The sequence below is a fragment of the Anas acuta genome, chromosome 24 (genome assembly GCF_963932015.1).
Source record: "Anas acuta chromosome 24, bAnaAcu1.1, whole genome shotgun sequence".
Lineage (NCBI taxonomy): Eukaryota > Metazoa > Chordata > Aves > Anseriformes > Anatidae > Anas > Anas acuta.
This window is the reverse complement of record NC_089002.1, coordinates 2722833-2742194: the sequence shown is the minus strand read 5'-3', so window position 1 is coordinate 2742194 and position 19362 is coordinate 2722833. Positions and strand designations below refer to the sequence as shown.

Sequence of the window (19362 nt, the reverse complement as noted above, 5' to 3'; positions counted from 1 at the left end):
CCGCAGCCCCGCGCACCGCCCCGGCCGCTTCCTTCCCTCCCTCCCCTTCCCGCGGCGCTGCCCGTCGGGACTCGTAGTCCTGCGGCTGCCGGCCCCGGCCAGGTCCGGTCCCGAGCTGCTCCCCCCGGTCCCGCTCCGCACCCCCCGGCCCCGCTCCGCACCCCGCACCCCGCACCCCGCACCCCGCACCCCGCACCCCGCCTGTTGCTGCGCGCCCCGCGCCCGGTTCCTCGCCCCGCACCCGGCTCCGCGCTCCCCCTGTTGCTCCTCGCCCCGTTTCCAGCTCTGCGCCCTGCTCCCGGTTCCGCTCCCATCTCCCGGTTCCGCACCCGGCTCCGCTCCCAGCTCCGCTCCCAGCTCCGCACCCCTCTCCAAGGGCCCTCTCCAAGGCTCCGCGCTCCCCCTGTTGCTTCTCGCCCCGTTTCCAGCTCTGCGCCCTGCGCCCGGCTCTGCGCTCCCCCTGTTGCTCCGCGCCCCGTTCCCGGTTCCTCTCCCAGCCCCCAGTTCCTCTCCCAGCCCCCAGTTCCGCACCCGGCTCCGCTCCCGGTTCCTCGCCCCGCACCCGGCTCTGCGCCCCCCGCGTTGCTCCGCGCCCTGCTCCGTGCCCCCTTCCCAGCTCCTCTCCATCTCCGCGCCCCAGCCCTTCTGCGCTCCCCCCGCGAAGCAGAACCCCCCCACCCCGGGCTATGGTCCTTGGGGGGCTGGGGATGGTCCTCGGGGGGCTGGGGATGGTACTGGGGGGGCTGAGGATGGTCCTGGGGGGGCTCAGACCCCCTGCAGGCATCGGGGCAGGAGCACGGAGCTGCTGCTCTCACCTTGCCGGGGGCTTCGTGGGGAGCTTTTGGCCAGGGAAAGGCAAAGCAGAGCCGTGGCCAAGGGGTCCCTTTATTTTTTTTTGGGGGGGGGGGGGGGCACTCGGGACAGGTCGTGGCCATGGGGTCCCGTGGCAGCCCCCCCGGGACAGGCGGTTGGAGCGCTCACATCCAGCCGTGTCCCTGGGTTTGCTTTTTGCACTTTTGAAACCTCCCCAGGAGGCGATCGGTGGAGGAGCGAGGTTGGGTCCGGTTCAGGGTCCGGGTCCTGGAGATAGGAGCTGGGGAGGGTGGGGGGGGCCCTGCCTCGCAGCTGTGCTTTGAGGCAGGGTTAAAGAGTGCACGGTGAGCTCAGGACCAGACGGTTTGGGTGCCTGCACCCCTTCCCTGGCCCTGTGCCCACGCTGTCCCTGCCCTCGGGATGGAGAGGTCACTGGGGATGAATCTGGGGTTCAGGATAGGCCCAGTGGAGGGGAGGGTGTGGGTGAGGCTGGGCACCCCGTCTGCTCCTCCCTCCTGGCCTTTGCCTCTCCGCCACCGCAGCTCGGCTTCCCCGGCTCTCGGGGCGCCATCACCCCAAAGCTGCTCCCTGCAGGACCCCCCCCTTCTGCCCGGTGCCGCCCGGCCGAGCCCCGCTGAGCGATGGAGGGGGACCCCACGCTGCGCCTCCGCGTCTTCGACCTCAACTGCTGGTGAGTCCAGAGTCCGCCGGGGCTGCGGGGACGGAGACGGGGACAGCCACCCCAGGGGATGGGGGCCTGGCCATGGGGCTACCTGCCTGCCCCCTTTATTTTGGGTTCGCACCGCTCTCTCAGCCCCAAAAGGCTGTGAGGTGCTCAGCTGGGCAGTGCCCCTTGTCCCCACTCCCCACTTACACTCCCCCTTCTCCCACCAGGAAAGGGCCCCCCATTTCCACTCCATTTCGGGTGGGCTTCTTCGCCTTGCAGGCAGGAAAATCTGTCCCCAAACAGGCTCCCTGCACGCCCCTCTTGTCCCCATGTCCCCACCCTCTCCCCCCTCATTCTGTGTCCCCACGTGCCCCAAACCTCCCCCAGCCCCCCCGAGCTGTCACCTCCTGCCCCTTTCCACCAGGGCCATCCGCTACCTGAGCAAGCGGCGCCAGGAGCGCATCCGGCTCATCGGGGACAGGCTGTGCCAGGAGGGCTTCGACCTGGTGCTGCTGCAGGAGGTGAGGCCACCCGTGAGCTGAGCGCGCCCGGTCTCAGCCCCGTGAGCCCGGGGGCTCCCGTCCTCCGCCCGTGCCGCTGTCCCGCAGGTATGGAGCGAGCAGGACTACAGCGACCTGAAGGCGAAGCTGGGAGGCTGCTGCCCATATTCCCATTATTTTCGCAGGTGAGGGGGGCCAGGCTGCTCCCCTTTTTCCCCCCCGGGTGTCCCCAGGGCTGTGCCGGGGGGGTTTAACCCCATGGAGAGCCCACGGTGCGGGTGCTGTTGGTGTCTTGGCCCCGTGGCACCGGGGAGCACGGCACATGGGGACGCACGGTGGACCCCAGGGTAGAGGGAGGGAGATGTGGGGAGGGGGCACACGCTCACTGCACCCCCTGTCCCGCAGCGGTGTCATCGGCAGCGGGCTCTGCATCTTCTCCAAGTTCCCCATCCTGGACACGCTGCTCTACCAGTACTCGCTCAACGGTTACCCCTACATGGTGAGTGGGGTGGGGGGGCACATGGCACCCCCAGGACCCCACGGAGCCGTGCCGGACCCCATCTCTCCCCTTCCCTTCTTCCAGCTCCAGCACGGGGACTGGTTCTGCGGCAAGTCCGTGGGGCTCGCCGTCATTAACATCTCCGGGATCGTCTTCAACGTCTACGTCACCCACGTGAGCACCTCGGTGTGGGGGACACGAGTGGCCACGTGGCCTTTGCTGTCCCCTCCCTGCGGCGATTTAATGAGATATTGCCTAGGGTGGGGGGGCTGCGTCCCAAAAGCCAGGCTGTGCAGTGGGGTGGGGGTCCTTTTGGTGGGGTCAGCCAGCAGCCACGGTTCCTGAGAGACCCCCAAAGGGGCTGGGTGGGTTGTAGGGCGCCCTGGAGCTGCAGAGGGAGGTCACGGCCCCGTTGCCCCCCCATTTTTGGCAGCTGCACGCCGAGTACTGCCGGGAGAAGGACGCCTACCTGCCGCACCGCGTGGTGCAAGCCTGGGAGCTGCTGCAGTTCATCCGGTGAGCGGCCACGGACTGTGGCTGGGGGGTACTGGGGGGGGGTCCCAGTTTTCCCCCCCCCCCCCTCCCCGGGGTGTGGCGGGGGAGGCTGAGCCGGTGCCGTCCCTGCAGGCACACGGCGAAGGCGGCCGACGTGGTGCTGCTGGGGGGGGACCTGAACATGCACCCCCAAGACGTGGGCATCCGGCTGCTGCGCTGCTGGACGGGGCTGCGGGACGCCTTCACCGAGACCAAGCACTTCGAGGTGAGCGGCACGGGCTGAGCGGGGGGGGCTCGAGGGACACCCCCGTGTCCGGGGGGGGGGGTCTGGGAACCTGCTGGGACACGGTGCTTGCTCGTAGGGCTGCGAGGACGGCTGCACCCTGATCCCCAACAACTGCTTCACCGTCAATTCAGAGCTGCAGCCCTTCCCGCTGGGCATCCGCATCGACTACATCCTCTACAAGGTGATGGGGACCCCCCCCGGGGCTGGGATGGGGGGGGGTTACAGAGGGGGGCACCTCCTGAACCCGCTGTGTCCGTGCCCAGGCTGGCTCCGGCTTCACGGTGAGGTGCGAGGAGCTGCAGACCACCACGGGGACAGCCCCGGGCACGGATATCCCCTACTCGGACCACGAGGCCGTGATGGCAACGCTGCACGTCCAGAGGACGGGGCAGGCAGCGGGTGTCACCCCCAGCACGGCCGGTAAGGAGGGGGGGCACCCCCCCAGCACCCCCCTTTTTTTTTGGGGATCCTGGTGAACAACCGACCAGACGAGAGGTTGGTTCAAGACGGAGAGGAAATTTTGGGGATGCCTCCTCTTCCCAGCGCATCCCCTTTCGGGGAAGGAGCTGGCGGAGGGGCGCAGGGATGGGGGAAAAAAAGGGTAGGGAGGGGGGTGCCGCTTCACTGAGCCCCCCCGCCTTGTCCCCGCAGTGCCGGCGCTGGTGGAGGTGCTGAGCGAGGCGCGGACCGAGGTGCGCGTGGGGCTGCAGGCGGCGCGGCGCCAGCGCTACTCCTCGGGCAGGATGGCCCTGCTGGCCCTGCTGCTGCTGCTGCTGCAGGCTGCGGCCGCGCTGGGCGCCCTGGTGGGGCTGGCGGGGGGGCAGCCCTTCCCCAAATTGTCCTTCGCCCTGCTGGCCTTCCTCGCCCTCGGCGTCCTCCTCCTCGCCACCGGCCTCCACCTCTTCCACACCATCGAGGTGAAGATGCTGCAGGGCACCGAGGAGCAGATGCGGATGGCGCTGGGGGTGCTGCAGGAACGCCCCGGACGCTCCTGACCTGGGGCTGGGGGGGGGTTCATCCCCGGCCCCATCCTGACCCGGCTCAGGCCCCTTTTTCTCCTTGACTTTGGGATTTTGGTGAGCAGTGCTGCGGCAGGCTCATTGGCGCAGGTTCCACAGCCGCCTTCTGGGGTGGAATTAAGGTTTTGGGACAAAAGGTTTGCCCCCGTGGGAACCACCATGGAGGCAGGCTTTAATTAGCTTTTTTAATGTGCCCTTTCCGTCTGGATGGACACCCCGGGGTGTGCGAGCACCTCGGCCTCCCCCTGCCCAGGACAACCCCAGGGGCTCCCTCTGAGAGCTTTGGGCCACCCCAGCAGCCGGATTTGAGTCAGAGAGAAAATAAAGGCGGTGTTTGAGCCCTAGGGCCGCATCTGGGAGGCTTTATTCCAAGGGAGGGGGCTTGCAGCAGGGCCAAATGCAGCCGGGAAGGTTTGGGGGCACGGGAGGAACCTTTGGGTGAGGGCGGCCACGGAGGAGCCCGCGCCCAGCACCCCTGTGACAGCCCAGCACAGCCGGGGACTGCAGAAAGCACCGTGTCAGCAGGGGGAACGGCCCTGCAGCACCTGGAAATTCCTTAAAGGTCCGAGAGATCGGGGCGAAGGGCACTTTGGCATCGGCAAGCAGGAAGAACCCCAAAGGGGCAAGGAGGAAACAGCCACCAGCGGCTCTTGTCCTCTGTGTCACACGCACGTGGTGCCAGCCCTGGGCAAAATCCAGCGGGAGAGCGGCTGGTTGAATGTCCCCGTCCCCCTAAACTCACGTGGAGGTTTGTGACCCTGGTGTCCTGCAGGGGATGGGGACGGCGGCACCCAAAAGCAGAGGTGCTGTGCGCTCAGCCCGCTCTGGCCATTGCTGGTCCCAATTGTAGAGCCAGATGTGTCGGGCTGGGGTGGATGTCCTGGGTCGGGAGGGATGTCCTGGGTTGGGATGGGTGTCCCAGATTGGGATGGATGTTCTGGATTGGGATGGATGTTCAAGGTTGGGATGGATGTCCCAGACTGGGATGGAAGTTCGAGGTTGGGATGGACGTCCCAGGTTGAGGTGGATGACCTGAGCTGGGATGGATGTCCCTGGTTGGGATGGATAACCTGGGACGGGATGGATGTTCCACATTGGGATGGATGTCCTGGGTAGGGATGGATGTCCAAGGATGGGATGGGTGTCCTGGGTAGGGATGGGTGTCCTGGGTAGGGATGGGTGTCCTCTGGTGGCTTCCCAGGGCTGCTCCTGATGCTGCCCCTCCACACCTGGCACCTCCGCTGAGCTCTCCCTGTGCTGGCCGTGGTCACGTCCTCACTGCCGGGAGCGAAGTCCTTTGGGGCCCGGGAGGGCCAAGGCACAGGGCAGGCTGGGTGCTGCTGGGGACTCCTCACCTGCTGGGACCAGGCACAGCCTGTCCCGAAAAAAACAGCAGCACAGCTCGAGCACGAGGGGCTCTGCAGGACCAAAAGCTTCCGATGCCGCTGGCTGGGTCTGGGCAGCGTCCTCCTCAAAGGGGTCACAGCCGTGGGATCTCCAGCGCCGGGCGAGACCCCAATAACCCATGGTTTGTTTCGTTTTTGCCTTTTTTTCTCCTCTAGCAAGCTCTGTGCAGAGCCACTGCAGCCCACGCGTTTCATGCCCCCTGCAAATTCCGTTTCCAAGCAAGCACAAGGCGAAGGCGATCCAGCCGCACGTGGGGACGCCCTCTGTGCGCCCCAGAGCCGGGGGGGGGGGGGCTCCTCGGTGCCACCCCCGCCTGCATCCACCAGCGGGTCTGGCCCCTCCGCAGCAGCTTTTGGCAAGCGGGGACCTGGCTTTGCCACGGCAGCAGCTGCCCGCGAGGCAGCTCAGGGCGGTGGTCGGCCGGGGGGGGTCTGCTCGTGCCCCCCCCGGGAGGAGCCGGGGGGTCGGTCAGGCGTGCAGCTCGCTGAGCCGCTTCTCCTCCTGCATCTGGATGAGGGCGTTGCGCTTGTTCACCACGTCCAGCAGCTGTGCCAGGGTCTCCTTCTCGGCCACGCAGTCTTCGGCTGTCTTCAGGGCTTCTGCGGGAGCAGGGGGCTGCAGTGGGGCCGAGGTGGGGGGGTCCCAAGCCTGGTCCCGCTCCCCCCCCATCCCGCACGGGCGCTTACCCTCCTTTTCCATGTACCAGCGCAGCTTCTGGTCCAGCTGCCACTGCTCCTCCTCCAGCTTCAGCTCCTGGACCCTGCGGGGAGGGAAGGGGGGGGTGTTCTAGGCATGGGGTCTGGGATTTTGGGGGGGTCCCAAGCAGCCTTTATCCCCCCCAGCCTTACGCAATCATGAGGTCTGACTCCTCGGACATGAGGCTGTTCTTCTTCTGCACCAGGTACAGCAGCTGGTTCATCCACTGCGTCTTCTGGTCGGCTGGGCTGCCTGTGGGGGCAACAAGAGGGGGAGATGAGTGGGGTGCAGACCCCAACCTTGGGCACCACGGGGGCCCCGGCGCCCTGTCCTTACCTCCCTCATCCCGGAGGAACTTCTCCAGCTTGATGCCCTGCTGCTCCAGCTCGCGGAAGGTCACTTCGATCTCCTCCAGCCGCCTCTGGATGGCCTGCGAGGGGAGGGTGGCGATCAAATGAGGTCCGGAGCATCCCGGTGTATGGGATGGGGATGGGATGGGGATGGGATGGGGATGGGGACCTGGCTCAGCCCACCAGGGCTACCTGTGCTTTGCAGAACCGCTTCATCTGTGCCTCCCGCACCCGGCGGGGCAGCGTGCGCTTGCAGGTGGCGTACTTCAGGTCCCCGAGGATCGGGCACTGCAAAGGGACGCAGGGGGTCAGGCAGGGCCGGCCCCAAAACCTCGGCATCAGGCCAGTGAGAGCCCAGTGGGGTCACTGCCGTTTGGGGACAGCACTCACAGACTCCCCTATGGTGCCCAGGTCCAGGCCTTCCTCCTCCTCTGCCTCCTCCTCCTCCTCCTCTTCCTCGCTGTCACTCTCCTCTGAATCTGCACCCCCCAAAAATAAAAGCTGTTTCAGGCCGCCCAGCAGCAGTGGGGCAGGGCAGGGTGCAGGAGGGCCCCGGAGATCCCAGCGGGCAGCCACCCACCTTCCTCCATGTCCACCTCGTGGTCCTCCTCCTCCTCCTCCTCCCAGGCAGCCAGCCCCAGCCGCAGGGCAGGCAGGGCCTCGGGCGCCGCTTGCAGCCGCAGCCGGGCTGGTTTTGGGGGTGCCTCGGCCTCAGCATCCCCGGTGAGGCTCAGCGTGGACAGGCTGAGCTTCTCCAGGGGCGAGAGGACGATCTTCCTCCTGCCTCCTCCCTCCTCAGCCTCCTCTGCCTCCCGTTGGGGCTCTGCGCCGGGACCCTCGTCCTCCTCCGGGACATCGTCCGGCCCCGAGGGTGCCACCTCCTGCTCCTCCACCTCCCCGGTGTCCGCAGCATCCTCCTCTGCCCCGGGTTCTTCCCCCAGCTCTGGGGTTGCCGGCGGGGACTGTGGGGACCCGAGCACCTCCTCGCCCTCAGGGGACGCACAGGGGCTCTCAGCATCCGAAAACGTGGGGTTGGCATTGACGTCCTAGGGCGAAGCCAGGGGTGGTGCACCGTGGGGCCAGAACGAGCAGCCACCCCCCTCCAAAATTTCTGGGGCCCGATTTCACCTATGGGGATTTACGGCTACTTACCCCATCGGGCAGCACCGGGGGCTCACTGGGGGGCATATCCATACCGGGGGCGTTGGGGTCGTGAAGCAAGCAGTAAAAATGACCTGGAACGGGGGCACGAGCGTGTGACGAGCGAGCAAAGAGACTGCAGAGCGGAAAGCCACCCGTCCCCAGCACCTCATCCCAAGAACCCCGACCCCAAGCCCTGCTCACCGTCCTCCTCGTGGAAGGCGTAGTCGCCCAGGCGCAGCGTGGCCCCGCACTGCCAGCACTGGAAGCAGCCCCGGTGGAAGAAGTGCCCCTCGGCGCTGGCCCTCTCCAGGATGTAGACGCGCCGGCCGCAGAAGTAGCAGGCGTCGCTGCTCTCCCCACGGGACGGCGGCTGCGGGAGGAAAGGAAGGGTTGTGGGGGCACGGGGTGACGGCACCCACCCAGCCCCGGGGCTTTGCGGGTGCCGGGGAGGGGGGCATGGGGTTTTGCGCCCCTCTCTGCTCGCTGCTGGCACCACGCAGGGAGCGGCAGGACTCGGCTCCGGAAAACCAGTTGGGTCAGGAAACTCGCAGGGAGGAGCAGGCAGCCCGTGGGCGGCCGCTTGCGCAGCGCCGGTCCCAGCCCTTGGCTTGTGCCCATGAGCAGGAGGAGCCGCGGTGCCCCCACCCCCCGTGCCCACCCCGAGGGTCCCCTCCCCGGGGCAAAGCGAGGACCAACCTGCGCGGGGTCCACGGTGGCGGCTGGTGGCTGGCTGTGGTCACCATCCAGAGGGTCTCCGTCCAGTGCTGCGTCCACCTAAGAGCGTGCCAAGGTGGGGGGGTCAGCACCCGTTGCCCCCCCATGGGTTGCACCCCCCTGGAGCATCCCTCGTGGTGCGCGGTGCGCACCCACCTCGGCGTCCCTGTGGATCTTTTTGGCCTCGGGGTCCTTCTGGGCGCTCTCCTGCCGACACAAACGGGGGGCTCGGAGCTGGGGGGGCACAGCCGGGGGGTGCCACGAGGGGCTGGGTGGTGCTGGGGTGCTCACCTGGGCACGTTTGTGGGTCAGGGTGCGGCTCTTCTGCAGCTTGCTGAGGAAGAGGATGGCGCCCCTCGTGCCGCGGGGGGACAGCGGCTTCCTGCTGACCTCCGCCGACGCTGCGCAGAGGGGACGTGCTGGGGACGCACCCTGAGAGCAGGCAGCACCCAGCTGGCCCCGGGGGGGGGGCTCAGTGTGGGATAAACCCCCCCGAAATCCCTCACCTGGAGAAGGTTTGAAGGCTTCATAGAACTGGCTGAGGTAGGTGATGAGCCCCAGGCGGTCGGGCTCTGCCATCGAGGCCATTTCGGTGCTGGAGAGGACGGGTTGGATGCCCAGCTCCTGCTCCGCCGTGTCCAGCATCAGCTGGTGGATCCCGACGGGATCCTGGGGGTCCACGGCCTGGAAATCCCTGCGGGGAGGGTGGGCGCCGTCAGGGTGGGCTCTGCAGGGCGGGGGTCCCGGGGGCCGGGCACTCACACCAGGTCGGGGCGGAATCGGTGGACAAGGGCGCAGAGAGCCAAGCCGCTGGTCCAGGAGCTGGTGAAGTCGGTGACCTCCACGCCGCGGTACCCGGCCGTGCTGGCCTGGCACCACCGCAGCAGCTCCTCGTAGGCGTCTCCGGAGACAGCTGGGGAGGCAGCACACGCGTCCCCATCCCACCCTGGGGACACCCCCTCCGCAAAGCCCCCCTCCCTCAGCTTTAAATGCAGCCCCCCGGGGACCGCCCCCGTGCAACCTCCCCACCCCGAAGCCCAAGGAGCGGGTTGATGAAGCCCCCGTGGGTATTTCATGGCTCGGCACCAGGAGGAAGGGGACACCTCCTGCTGCTGGAGAAGGCAGCGGGGGGGGCCGTGTCCCCACGGGGGTAGAAGGGACGGATACGAGCGGTGCCACCGGGATGGAGACGCGGGCGGTGCTGGGAGGAGCGCAGCGGGCGGCCGGGCACCAGCCAGGGCTCCGGCACGAGAGGAGGAGGATGGGGAGGGGAATCAGGGCAGGAGCCGCTCCGCCGTGGGCTGCCAGGGGGGTCCTGGTGGCGGGGAGGGGCTGGGGCAGGACCGATCGCTCCTACCGGTGCTGAGCCGGTTGTCTCTCCTCTTCTTGTGGTCCACCTCCACCGTGCCCACGAGGTAGAGGTCCCGGACCTGCCAGCGGGGACACGCAGGTCACCAACCGCACCGAGGTGTTGGCACCGTGCCGGGAGGTGGCCTTGGTGAGGGGGACACCCAGACCCCTCCCCCAGCTCCCAGCACCTCCCCAGCACCACCGGCATCCCCAACGGGAAATGCGTTACGCTCCGTGGGGACCCGCAGCCTTAGCCTGGCACCCCTGGGGAACAGGGGACCTCATAAACCGGTGTCACCCGGTGTCACCCAGCCCTCGATGGGGGCTAAGCAGGATGGCCGCTCTCCTCCGCGCCTGAACGGGGCTGGGAAGCAGAGACCCGGGGCTCTGCACCCCAAAAAAAAGCTCGGGGCTGGGTACCTGGTTGGCTTTGATGGCGTGCAGGTTGATGTTGGGGTAGCGCGTGGCGGGGTCGATGCTGTACTGGCTGACGTTCTTGTTGGTGTTGTCCGGGGAGGTTTGCGAAAGGTGCTGGTAGATGCTTTCCCTGGGCGTGAGGGAACAACGCTGGGTGCCACCGCGGGGACACGGCCCCTTTTTGGCCACCCCACCGAGGAGACAGAAACCCTGATTTGGGATCAGCCCAGCCGGGCTGGGGGGGGGCTCTCACCTCTCGGCCAGCACCTCCAGCGGGGGGGTCCCGGCCGCCCACCGCCGCACCATCCACGCCGCATCGAAGGCGGCCAGGAAGCCCCTGGCCACGCCGGTGCCCAGAGGCCAGAAGGGCTGCGGAGAAAAAGGGGAAAGAGGGACGGGGCTGGAGAGAGGGACGGGGCTGGAGCCACGCAGCCGGTCGGGGCGGCTGGGAGGAGGCGCGGAGCTGCCGGGCTTGGCCGGAGATGAAAGCGGGGAGAGACAGCGAGACGCGCGGGGAGCGGACGGACAGACGTCTCCTCCCCAGCCCCACGGCTGCAGCCAGACGCTGCCACCGATGCAGTCACGTCTGGGGAGGAGCCGGGCTGCTCCTCCACCCCAAAAATCTCCGGTGGGGATGCAGAAGGGACGACCCCAGCCCCACCAAAGCGTCCCGCTACCGGGCACCCCCAGATGCTTCCCCTGTTGGGGAGCGTGCCCATGGGGACGGGGGCGAGAAGCACTCAGGGATGGGGAACACGGCGCAATAAACGCATCAGGCAGCCCTCGCTGGGCAAGGGGAAACTGAGGCACGGCCCTCACCTCCACCAAGCAGTCGCCCACCAGCCCCAGCAGCAGGCGAGCCCCGTTGTGCTCCCGCACCAGCGCCGCGTTCTCGGAGCGCGTCATGCAGGTGAAGTCGAACATGTCGACGTCGGGCAGGGCCCGGTGGTTGAGGGCGAACTCCAGCTCGGGCAGGCGGTAGTTGGTGGAGAAATTGGCGGCTTCCTTGGCGTAGCTGAGGAGGGCGTCCCGGTTCACGTTCTCGTTGGCCAGGAGGCTCTCGATGTCCGGTTTGTCCTGCGGGGACGGGGATGGGGACGGGGTGAATGCGGCCGGGCTGCGGGCGGTGGCGTTTGGCCCCCAGCCCAGGGGGACGGGCAGCTCCTAGGGTCGGATCCTGCCCGCCTCACCTGCAGGATGACCCCCTTCTTGAGCAGGCTCTGCTTTTTGGCCGTCATGACGAAGTAGTGAGTGTCGTCCTTGTAGTAGACGATGTTTTCCAGGTCGATACCTGCCGATGGGGAAGGGGCTGAGCGGAGCCGCGTGGGGCCACCAAGCGTCCCCTGCGTGGGGGCACCGTGCAGGGACACACATCCCACCCCAGGGGGGACATCCCGGGCGCACCAGGGGATAAATGGGAACCCCCAGGCCCTCCGTCACCGCTTGGGGACCACCAACCTGTTTTATTGTAGAGGTTTTGGAAGAACTTCTGGTTGTAGATCCGTGCCACGCCGCTGATCTCCGACACCTCCACCTCGGCCCGGCTGTGGCGGTTGACGAAGTTGGTGGTGATGCCGATGGCCACCTTCCCCCGCGTCTCCTTCCTCTTGAACCCCTCGGGGACGAACTTGCCGCCGCCAGCCGAGATGAGGACGTCGAACTCGTAGTGGCTGAGGGGAGAGGAGCTGGGCTGCAGCACAGCCCGCCAGCCGCCTGCGGAGAGGGGGGGGTCACGGAATGGGGCTGGGCTTTTAGGGCACCATTTGCACCTCGTCCCCTCCCCGGAGGGCTCAGAGCCACCGCCGCAGCCCTGTCCTTGTCCCCGGGGACGCCACCGGTGCCTTACCCTGGCCGTCCCCTGTGCTGGCGGGGGGCAGGAGGTCCTTGAACTGCACGTTGATGTGCACCTCCACGCCCAGCAGCAGGGCCACCTTCAGCAGGATGAGCTGCAGCTGACGGATACCTGCGGGGGGGGACAGAAAGCACCGGGAGCTGCGCCCACATCCGCGTGTCCCCCACCCCCGGTCCCCGGGGAGCGCTCAGCGCCCGACTCACTGATGTGATCCAGCGTGCCGGTGCAGAAGCGCCCGTAAAACTTCTTGGCCCCCAGCGCCCGCAGGTCGTGGATGGTGAAGGGCCAGAGGTGCAGGACGTTGTTGCGGGAGAAGGCGTCGCGCTTCTCCACCAGCACCACGCGCGCGCCCAGCAGCGCCAGCTCGATGGCCACCCGCAGCCCGCAGGGACCAGCCCCCACCACCAGGCACTGCGGAGGGGACGGGCGATGGGATGGGGGCAAATCTGGGGGCTCAGCATCTCCCCCCCTCCCCGTCCGGCCCTCCCCGCTCCCTTTCCTTGCTTCCTGCAAAGTGGGGGCCCTGCAGGGTGAACCCCCCCCCAGCTGAACCTTTGCACGGTGGCGATTTGCAACGGCAGCAATTCAGTGCTGGCCGAGATAAGGCACCCACACGCTTCCCCTCTGCAGCAGATGGGGAACGGGGAAATTTTCACCAGCATCGGGCTCTGAAGTTTGAAGTGCTGCCAGCCGGGAGGTGACAGCAGGGACAAAAGCTGTCAGCCCTTGGAAGGGCAGGAGGGGAATCCCCAGCCCCAGGGGGACACCCGATGCTGGCACCCTAAGGGCACAGCATGTCCCTTGGCCCCTTCACGCCATGGAGAGGCAGCAGGGCTAACGAAAAACCCCAGCAGCACCCCAAAGGGCACATCCCACACCCTCCGTGTGCGAGTGAGGACGTCCCAGTGGATGCCCTCACCCCAGGGACGTGGCACAGGGCACGGAGGGACCCAAACCCACACCCCACGGCCAGCGGTACCTTGGTGTTGGCGCACGCCGTGCCTTGGTCGTAGTCCTTGTGCCCGGCTTTCTTATCCAGCTTGCTCCACAGGGCCTTGGCGTTCCAGTAGTTGAGGCCAGCCTTGAGGCCGTGGTAGAGCTGCAGCCCGCTGCCCTGCAGCCCCAGCTGCTGGCACAGCTCCCCAAAACAGCTCAGCACCTCCTGGCACTGCCCGGCCCGCAGGAAGCTCTCGAACAGGGCATGGGCCGGGTTGGCCGGCTCGCCATCCGGCACGCTCATCCTGCCTCAGCTGGCAGCCTGGTGGGACAGCAGGGGTAAGCAGGGACAGTGGGGACAAGCGGGGACAAGCGGGGGACCCCCTGAGCCCCCATCCTTCCTGGGGATGCTGCAGGACCTGGTGTCTTGGCGCAAGGCTTCCCAGCGGGGGCTGCAGCCGTCGCGGACCCCGCGGCGATTTGGGTGAGGGGGACGCCGAAATCTGTCCTCTTTCTGACAGCGCCTGGCGGAGCCTCCTCTGGGTGCTGCACCCAGTGAGCCACGGTGTCACCCTGCAGCGGGTGACGTCAGGGGAGGGGACGGGGACGGCTGCGGGTGGCGAGCGGCTTCCTCTGTGCTGCGCGTACCTGCAGAGCGGGGACGTTTGGAGCAACGAGGCCGCTTCCTTCCTCCTCACAACGGGGCAGCCAAAGGGGCCCCCGGCTGCCAGGACAAACCGCAGGGCCCCCCGTTTAGCAGCTGCCCCAAAAAGCAGCAAAACCCGGCTGCTCAGCACCCACGGGGCAGGAAGGAGCAGGATGGGTTTTGCAAAGCAGCGAGGGGAGATTTGCGCCCACCTCCGCCTCTGCTGCCCCGGCGGGGCGGAAGCTGCCAGCCTCGAGGCGAGCAGGGAGGAAGCAACGAGGGGGGGAAATAAAAAATAAGCAAAGCGCTGCACCGATGCACCCAGCAGTCATCTTCTCTGCGAGAGCCGGGGTGCAGAGCATCCCCCAAACCCTCCCCGTGCCCAGCTTCTCCCCGTGAGCTCCCTGCAGCCACCAAGCGCCCGGCGCCGTCCCCAAGCCCCGGTGCCACCGCGAGCCGAGCACCATCCCGTGCCACCTTGTCCTGGCACAGCCCGCAGCACGAAGCTTTGCCCTCTCCAGCCAGCCCCAAACCCCGGGGCTGGGAAATCCTCGCCAAACCCCGGGGCTGGGAAAAAACCTCCCCAGCCCCGCAGAGCAGCCGGCGAAGGCAGCGAGGAGGAGCAGCCCGGTGAAAAGTCTCGCCCAGGAGCCGCCGCGCTCCTACCTTTGAACCATTGAGCTTTGCCCTCACGCGGAGCTCCCCGAAGGCAGCGGCCGGCCCCACGGCTCCGTGGCAAGGTGCCGGAGGAGGGGGAAGGACGCCGCAGGGAGAAGGACGCCGCAGCCGAGCCGCGCTGCCTTCGGCGGGGCAGGGAGAGGCGTTTCGGCGCTGGAGAGCCCGAATTCCAGCTGGCTTTCAAGCCCGGTCTCTTTCCAGCAGTGCCTCAGAGGACGCAAAGTGGTTGTGCACCTCCCGAGCATCACAAACAGGAAACCTCAGCATTTTAACCTCTTCCTGCCTGGGCAGACACAAGGACGAAGCAGCCAGCTGGGCTGGAGCAGGTGCCCACGGGTCCCCAGGGTGGCGGCGCGGGGACGAAGGGCACAAGCCACGCGTTCGTGGCACTGGGGGCAGGTTTCTGAGCATCCCCCGCACGGTGCCAGGGGGGAAATAAGGAGCAGAAAAACCTGGGGAAACTGAGGCAGCGCTGCCAACCTGACCGGAGCACGCAGGCACGCCAGCCCACAGCTTCCTTCCCTCCTCCTCCCCAGGAGGCTGTTCCGGGAGCTGCGGCTTTTCCCCGGGGAGCTCACACCGCCGCAGGCACGGGGCAGGATGGGGGCCATAAAGCACCCACGCTGGGAGCACCCCTTCCATCTCCAGCCCTCGGTTCCCCCCTCCGGGACGGGAGCTCCCTGTGCCAAGGAACTTTTCCAGCCCCAACACTTTGGGCTCGGCGAGGAGGCAGAACAACAACCCTTGTGTTACGCCAAGTTTCCTACGGAAGCGATGCTTGGGCTGGCGCTCTGCGTCCCCTCTGGCATGCCTGAACCCCCCACGATAATTTCAAGCAAGGACAGAAACCTCCTCGGTACTCAGCTCCTGCAAATAACGAGCCTGCAGCCCGCAGGGGCTGGTGCCAACCTGGGGGGGGGCGCACGGTGCTGAGCCTGCTGCCCCCCAGCTCTGCTCTCCCCACGCCCCGGTGTGCCTGCTTTTTGCATTTCTGCCTTCAAAACCGCCCCGGCGAGGCAGAGGGAGGAGGTGGGGGTTGCAGCCAGCCCTGACTCAGCTCGTGGTGGCTCCGGTTGGGGCGGCTGCAGAAACGCAGCCCTCGGGGACGTCACCCGGGGTTGGGGCACGCGGAGCAACCCCACAGCAGGGGTGCCCCGCTTCGCTTACGGGGTCACCCCCCCCCTCCCTTTTCCTCTCCTGCTAGGAAAAGGCAGGGAAGCTGCTGTGGGATTTCTGGGCTGCCAGCAAATAAGACGTGTCCTCCAGGCACATGGAAAGAGGGTGGGAAAGGACACGGGGCCGCGGTGAGCTAATGCGGGCTGGGAGGGTTTCCAGCAGCAGCAGCAGATTCCCTTGCAGCTGGGCCTCTCCCCTCGCTGGTGAGCGGGCTCCCAGTATGAACTGGGCTGCTCTGGGTTTGGGATCCAGCCCGGATCCCAGTCAGGCTGCTCAGCCCAGCCTGGACCTCGGGAAGGTCCCTCCAGGGTCTCAAGGTCGACCAACGCCATGGGGGGGATGGAGCAGCTCTCGGGACCACCCGATGGGGCAGCCCCAAATCCTGGTTTGGGGGCATTGCACTGCTGCTGGAAGGGACCCCAAACTCCTGGTTTTGGCAACTAGTCCCATCGCACTGCTGCTGGAAGGAGTAAAGGCAGCGGGCAGTGCTCTTCCCATCCCCGTCACCATGCTCGGGGGGAGCAGTGCCCTCCCCCCCGGCGTGCCTTCGGGCAGGGACATGGCCCCAGCCAACGCCCAGAAGCCAGCCCTTATCTGGCCCAGCTTTAATCCTTGCAGGAAGGAGAAAAATCAGGCGGCTGCTCCAGCTGGAGCCGGGTTGGGGGGTGTGTGGGCACGTCCTTGCCAAACCCTTGGCTTGTGGCAGCTCCGGGCACTGCAGCAGTGCCGGAGACCCCCTCGTTCCCTGGGGTGCAGCTGCTGGGAGAAGGGTGAAAGACAGGGACAGACCCATCACTGGTCACAGCAAGGGGCCGGCTGCTGCAAAAAAAAATCCCTGGGAAGCTCATGCTGAAAGCCCTGGGGTACCAAAATCCCCAAGGAACCAAAATCCCCAGGGTACCAAAATCCCCAGGGTACCAACCACGGGCAGGTCCCAGCTGCGGCTCCTGTGCGCAGCAGGGCGCCCTTCTCGGGGCATTTTGGCACCGTCCTTTTCAGGGGATCCCCAAAACCACAGCCCAGCCCCATCAGACGTGGCTCCGGGGGTGTCACTCCCCCAGCCTTTGAGCTGCTCGGTGCCAGGGGCTCGCCTTCGTCCCCCCGCTCAGCGCCACCCCCTCGGGGCGCGCAGAAGGAGCTGTGCTCAGGAGGAAGTCAGCGAGCAGCCAGCCCTGGTGTCTCTTTCCTCCTCCTCCTCCTGCTTCTCCTTCATCTCCAGCCCCAGCTGTCCCCGTGGGGCCATCTGACCGCGGCCAAGGGTACGGGGACAGCTCTGTCCCTCTCCTTGACGCAGTTTCGCACCGACAGACGTTTCCGGGAAGCCTCTCGCTTGGGCTGGGCAAAAATAACTCAGCCCGGCCTCTGCTCCAGCCTCCTGCTGCTGGGGATGCTCTGCCTCCGAGCAGCAGCTGTGCCTTGGGGGGACGCCGGGCTCGTGAAGCACCCCAAAAATTGGGGCTGGGATCACCAAGGATGGGGGCACAACAGGGGGTGGAGGGAGATGGAGCAGAGGACCACACGGAGCATCCTCCTGGGATGGGGGAAGCCCCTGTCCCTTTGCAAAGCTCTTCCTGCTCGGTGCTGGGAGCACTGGTGCTACTGGGGAAGGGTCCAAAAGGGGGGGGCTGCTCCTTTTGCCCTCTGCCCCGTGGTGGCAGAGCAGAGGGGGTGCAAACGAGGACAGGGGGGACCCTGCTGCCCCTGGGGACACTCAGAGGGGCTTCACGGAGACCCCTCGGGGGGACTCAAAGCGCCCCCACCGCCACCGAGCAGCCCCACACGGCACCCTGGGGACCGCTGCTGGTGCACCCCTCCAGTGCGCGCCCCCACCCCAAAATCACCCCTCGGGGGTTCAGCAACTGGCAGAGCGATGCTGGTGGAGGGGATGCTGTCCGGGATGTCCCCTGGGAAGGGGACATCGGGGTGCTCCCCCCTCCTCTCCCACCCCGGGGATGCTCTGCCCGTCCCCTCCCCACTCACCTCCAGGGCTCCGCGCTCGGGGAAACTGAGGCAAAAACAAAAAACGGGGCCGGGGGCGGGCAGGAAGGGGCTGCCCCGTTCCCTCCCCTCTCCTCCCGTTTCCCTGGCCTCTTCCTCCTCCTCCTCCTCCTCCTCCTCCTCCTCTTCCTCCCCCTCCCCACCGCGGGTCCGGGCTGCTGGAAGGCGGCGCTGGGAACAGCCCAGCCGAGGAGAGGAGGGGCAGGGCGGCCGCGGGGGCTGCCCGGCTTTGTGCTGCTGCTATTTTTTTTTTTTTTTTACTATTATTTATTTATTTTTAACTGCAAGCGTGGGTTTTGAGTGCAGCTGCGGAGGCTGCAGCGCCGGAGCTCCTTCCTCCTCCTCCTTCCTCCTCCTCTTCCTCCCTCCCCTCCCCAGCCTGGGGGTCCCAGCCCCGCGCAGGGATGCGCAGCGCAACCCCTGCCGCGTTTTGGACTTCTGGGCTGAGAAAGCAGCCTTTTGGCAAAGCAAAACACAAGATTCCGCCGCTGAAACACACCGTTTCGCTTCCCATCCCCTACTTCCCTCCTGCCCCCAGAAATAGGGCCTGGGAACCAGGTCCTGCTCCGCGCAGGGGGGACGCGCTCAGCCCTGTCCCCAAACGAGCCCCCCGCGTCCCCCAGCGCTGCTGCCCTCGGGGAAACTTTGGGGACAAATTTTCCACCTTGGAAAAAGGACCCCAGGGGTGTGACCGTACCTTGGGGCAGAGGATGGAACCGCTGGGTCACCGAAGGTTGCTCCTGGCCGGGTGTTTTGGGGGATTTGTCCAGCGGTGGCCTCCTCGGGGTGCTGCTGGCCGCTTGCCCCATACTGGGGCAAGCAGCTGGGCGAAGGGGCTCGCGGGGCGGTGACGCAGGGTGACAACCTGCCACGAGGCTGCGGTGACTCAGGGACACGGGGCGAGCTGGCACACGGAGCCAAGGCTACGTCGGCAACCCGTGAGTCACTCGCGGCACTGCCTGCGGCCACGGGGACGCGGGACAGCCGGCCCAACACCTCCATCCCTCCTCCCCGCAGCCCTTTGGGGTGTCCCCACAGGGGTCCTGGTGCAGGACCCTCACCCACAGCCTCCCCATAACCAGGCTGGGGTGTTTCAAGCCCCCCAACCCCGTGCAAATCCCCCGGGTGCAGGCACGGCGGAGCCCACCCGCGGCTCGGAGGCGCGAGAGGCCGGGGCGGACACGGAAATGGGGCGGCTGCGGAAAGCTGGGCACTTTTCCCAGGCACGGGAGCTGTCGGAAACAGCTCCCTCTGTTTGCAAGCCCTTCCTGGCGCTACGAACACGGCTCGCCGCTCCTCGGCTCCTTCCAGGCGCAGGTTTTTTTTTTCCCCAGGGGGGAACTTGCTGGGAAGCAGCACTCGCTTTTGATCACGGTGGCAGAAGAAGCAGAGGCACACAGCGACGGCTGCTCTGCAGGGCCCCAGGGGTGCCCACGCCGGGGCTGGGGACAGGGACGGAGGTGGTGGCAGCCCCCAAAATGTGGGGAGGAGGAGAGCAGCAGCAGCTTTTGGTGATGAGTGCCCCCAGGGAGCAAGGGTGTGCCACCGCAATGGCACAGCAGGGACACGGCTCTAATGCCAACCTGCTGGCCCCAGGCAGCCTGGTTTGTGTCCCCAGGGAAAAGGGGACACGTGGGCACATCCCCATAGCCCTCAGCGTGCCGTGAGAACCAGGAACCTCCTGGCAGGGATGGGGGCTGCTGCAGCTTCGTGCCCGCAA

General features: G+C 67.0%; 2 protein-coding genes across 13 annotated transcripts; one reads left to right on the top strand and one right to left on the bottom strand.

The window, feature by feature from the left end:
* Positions 1-55: 55 nt before the first annotated feature.
* SMPD2 (sphingomyelin phosphodiesterase 2) lies at positions 56-4623 on the top strand. The gene is made up of 11 exons (XM_068660341.1): positions 56-102; positions 1408-1504; positions 1905-2001; positions 2089-2165; positions 2386-2479; positions 2564-2653; positions 2913-2995; positions 3107-3239; positions 3337-3441; positions 3524-3680; positions 3912-4623. Exons 2-11 carry the CDS (start codon positions 1455-1457, stop codon positions 4253-4255), a joined length of 1230 nt encoding a protein of 409 aa, XP_068516442.1. The 5' UTR covers positions 56-102; positions 1408-1454; the 3' UTR covers positions 4256-4623.
* Positions 4613-19325, bottom strand: MICAL1 (microtubule associated monooxygenase, calponin and LIM domain containing 1). Of its 12 annotated transcripts, none has more exons than XM_068660243.1 (26): positions 18340-19325; positions 14457-14751; positions 13564-13792; positions 13188-13466; positions 12412-12619; positions 12203-12319; positions 11815-12069; positions 11547-11647; positions 11176-11433; positions 10610-10725; positions 10360-10486; positions 9947-10019; positions 9352-9502; positions 9096-9283; positions 8881-8990; positions 8746-8796; positions 8572-8649; positions 8077-8245; positions 7885-7967; positions 7313-7778; positions 7123-7211; positions 6925-7020; positions 6719-6812; positions 6535-6634; positions 6373-6446; positions 4613-6301 (listed from the first exon to the last, which is right to left on the bottom strand). In XM_068660243.1, exons 4-26 carry the CDS (start codon positions 13446-13448, stop codon positions 5877-5879), a joined length of 3690 nt encoding a protein of 1229 aa, XP_068516344.1. In that variant the 5' UTR covers positions 13449-13466; positions 13564-13792; positions 14457-14751; positions 18340-19325; the 3' UTR covers positions 4613-5876. The 12 variants fall into 12 exon arrangements, with proteins under 12 accessions (XP_068516344.1, XP_068516348.1, XP_068516349.1 ...); XM_068660247.1 differs by having other exon boundaries at positions 14457-14747; XM_068660248.1 differs by lacking the exon at positions 18340-19325 and adding an exon at positions 17625-18281 and having other exon boundaries at positions 13564-13868.
* Between the last annotated feature and the right edge of the window lie 37 nt (positions 19326-19362).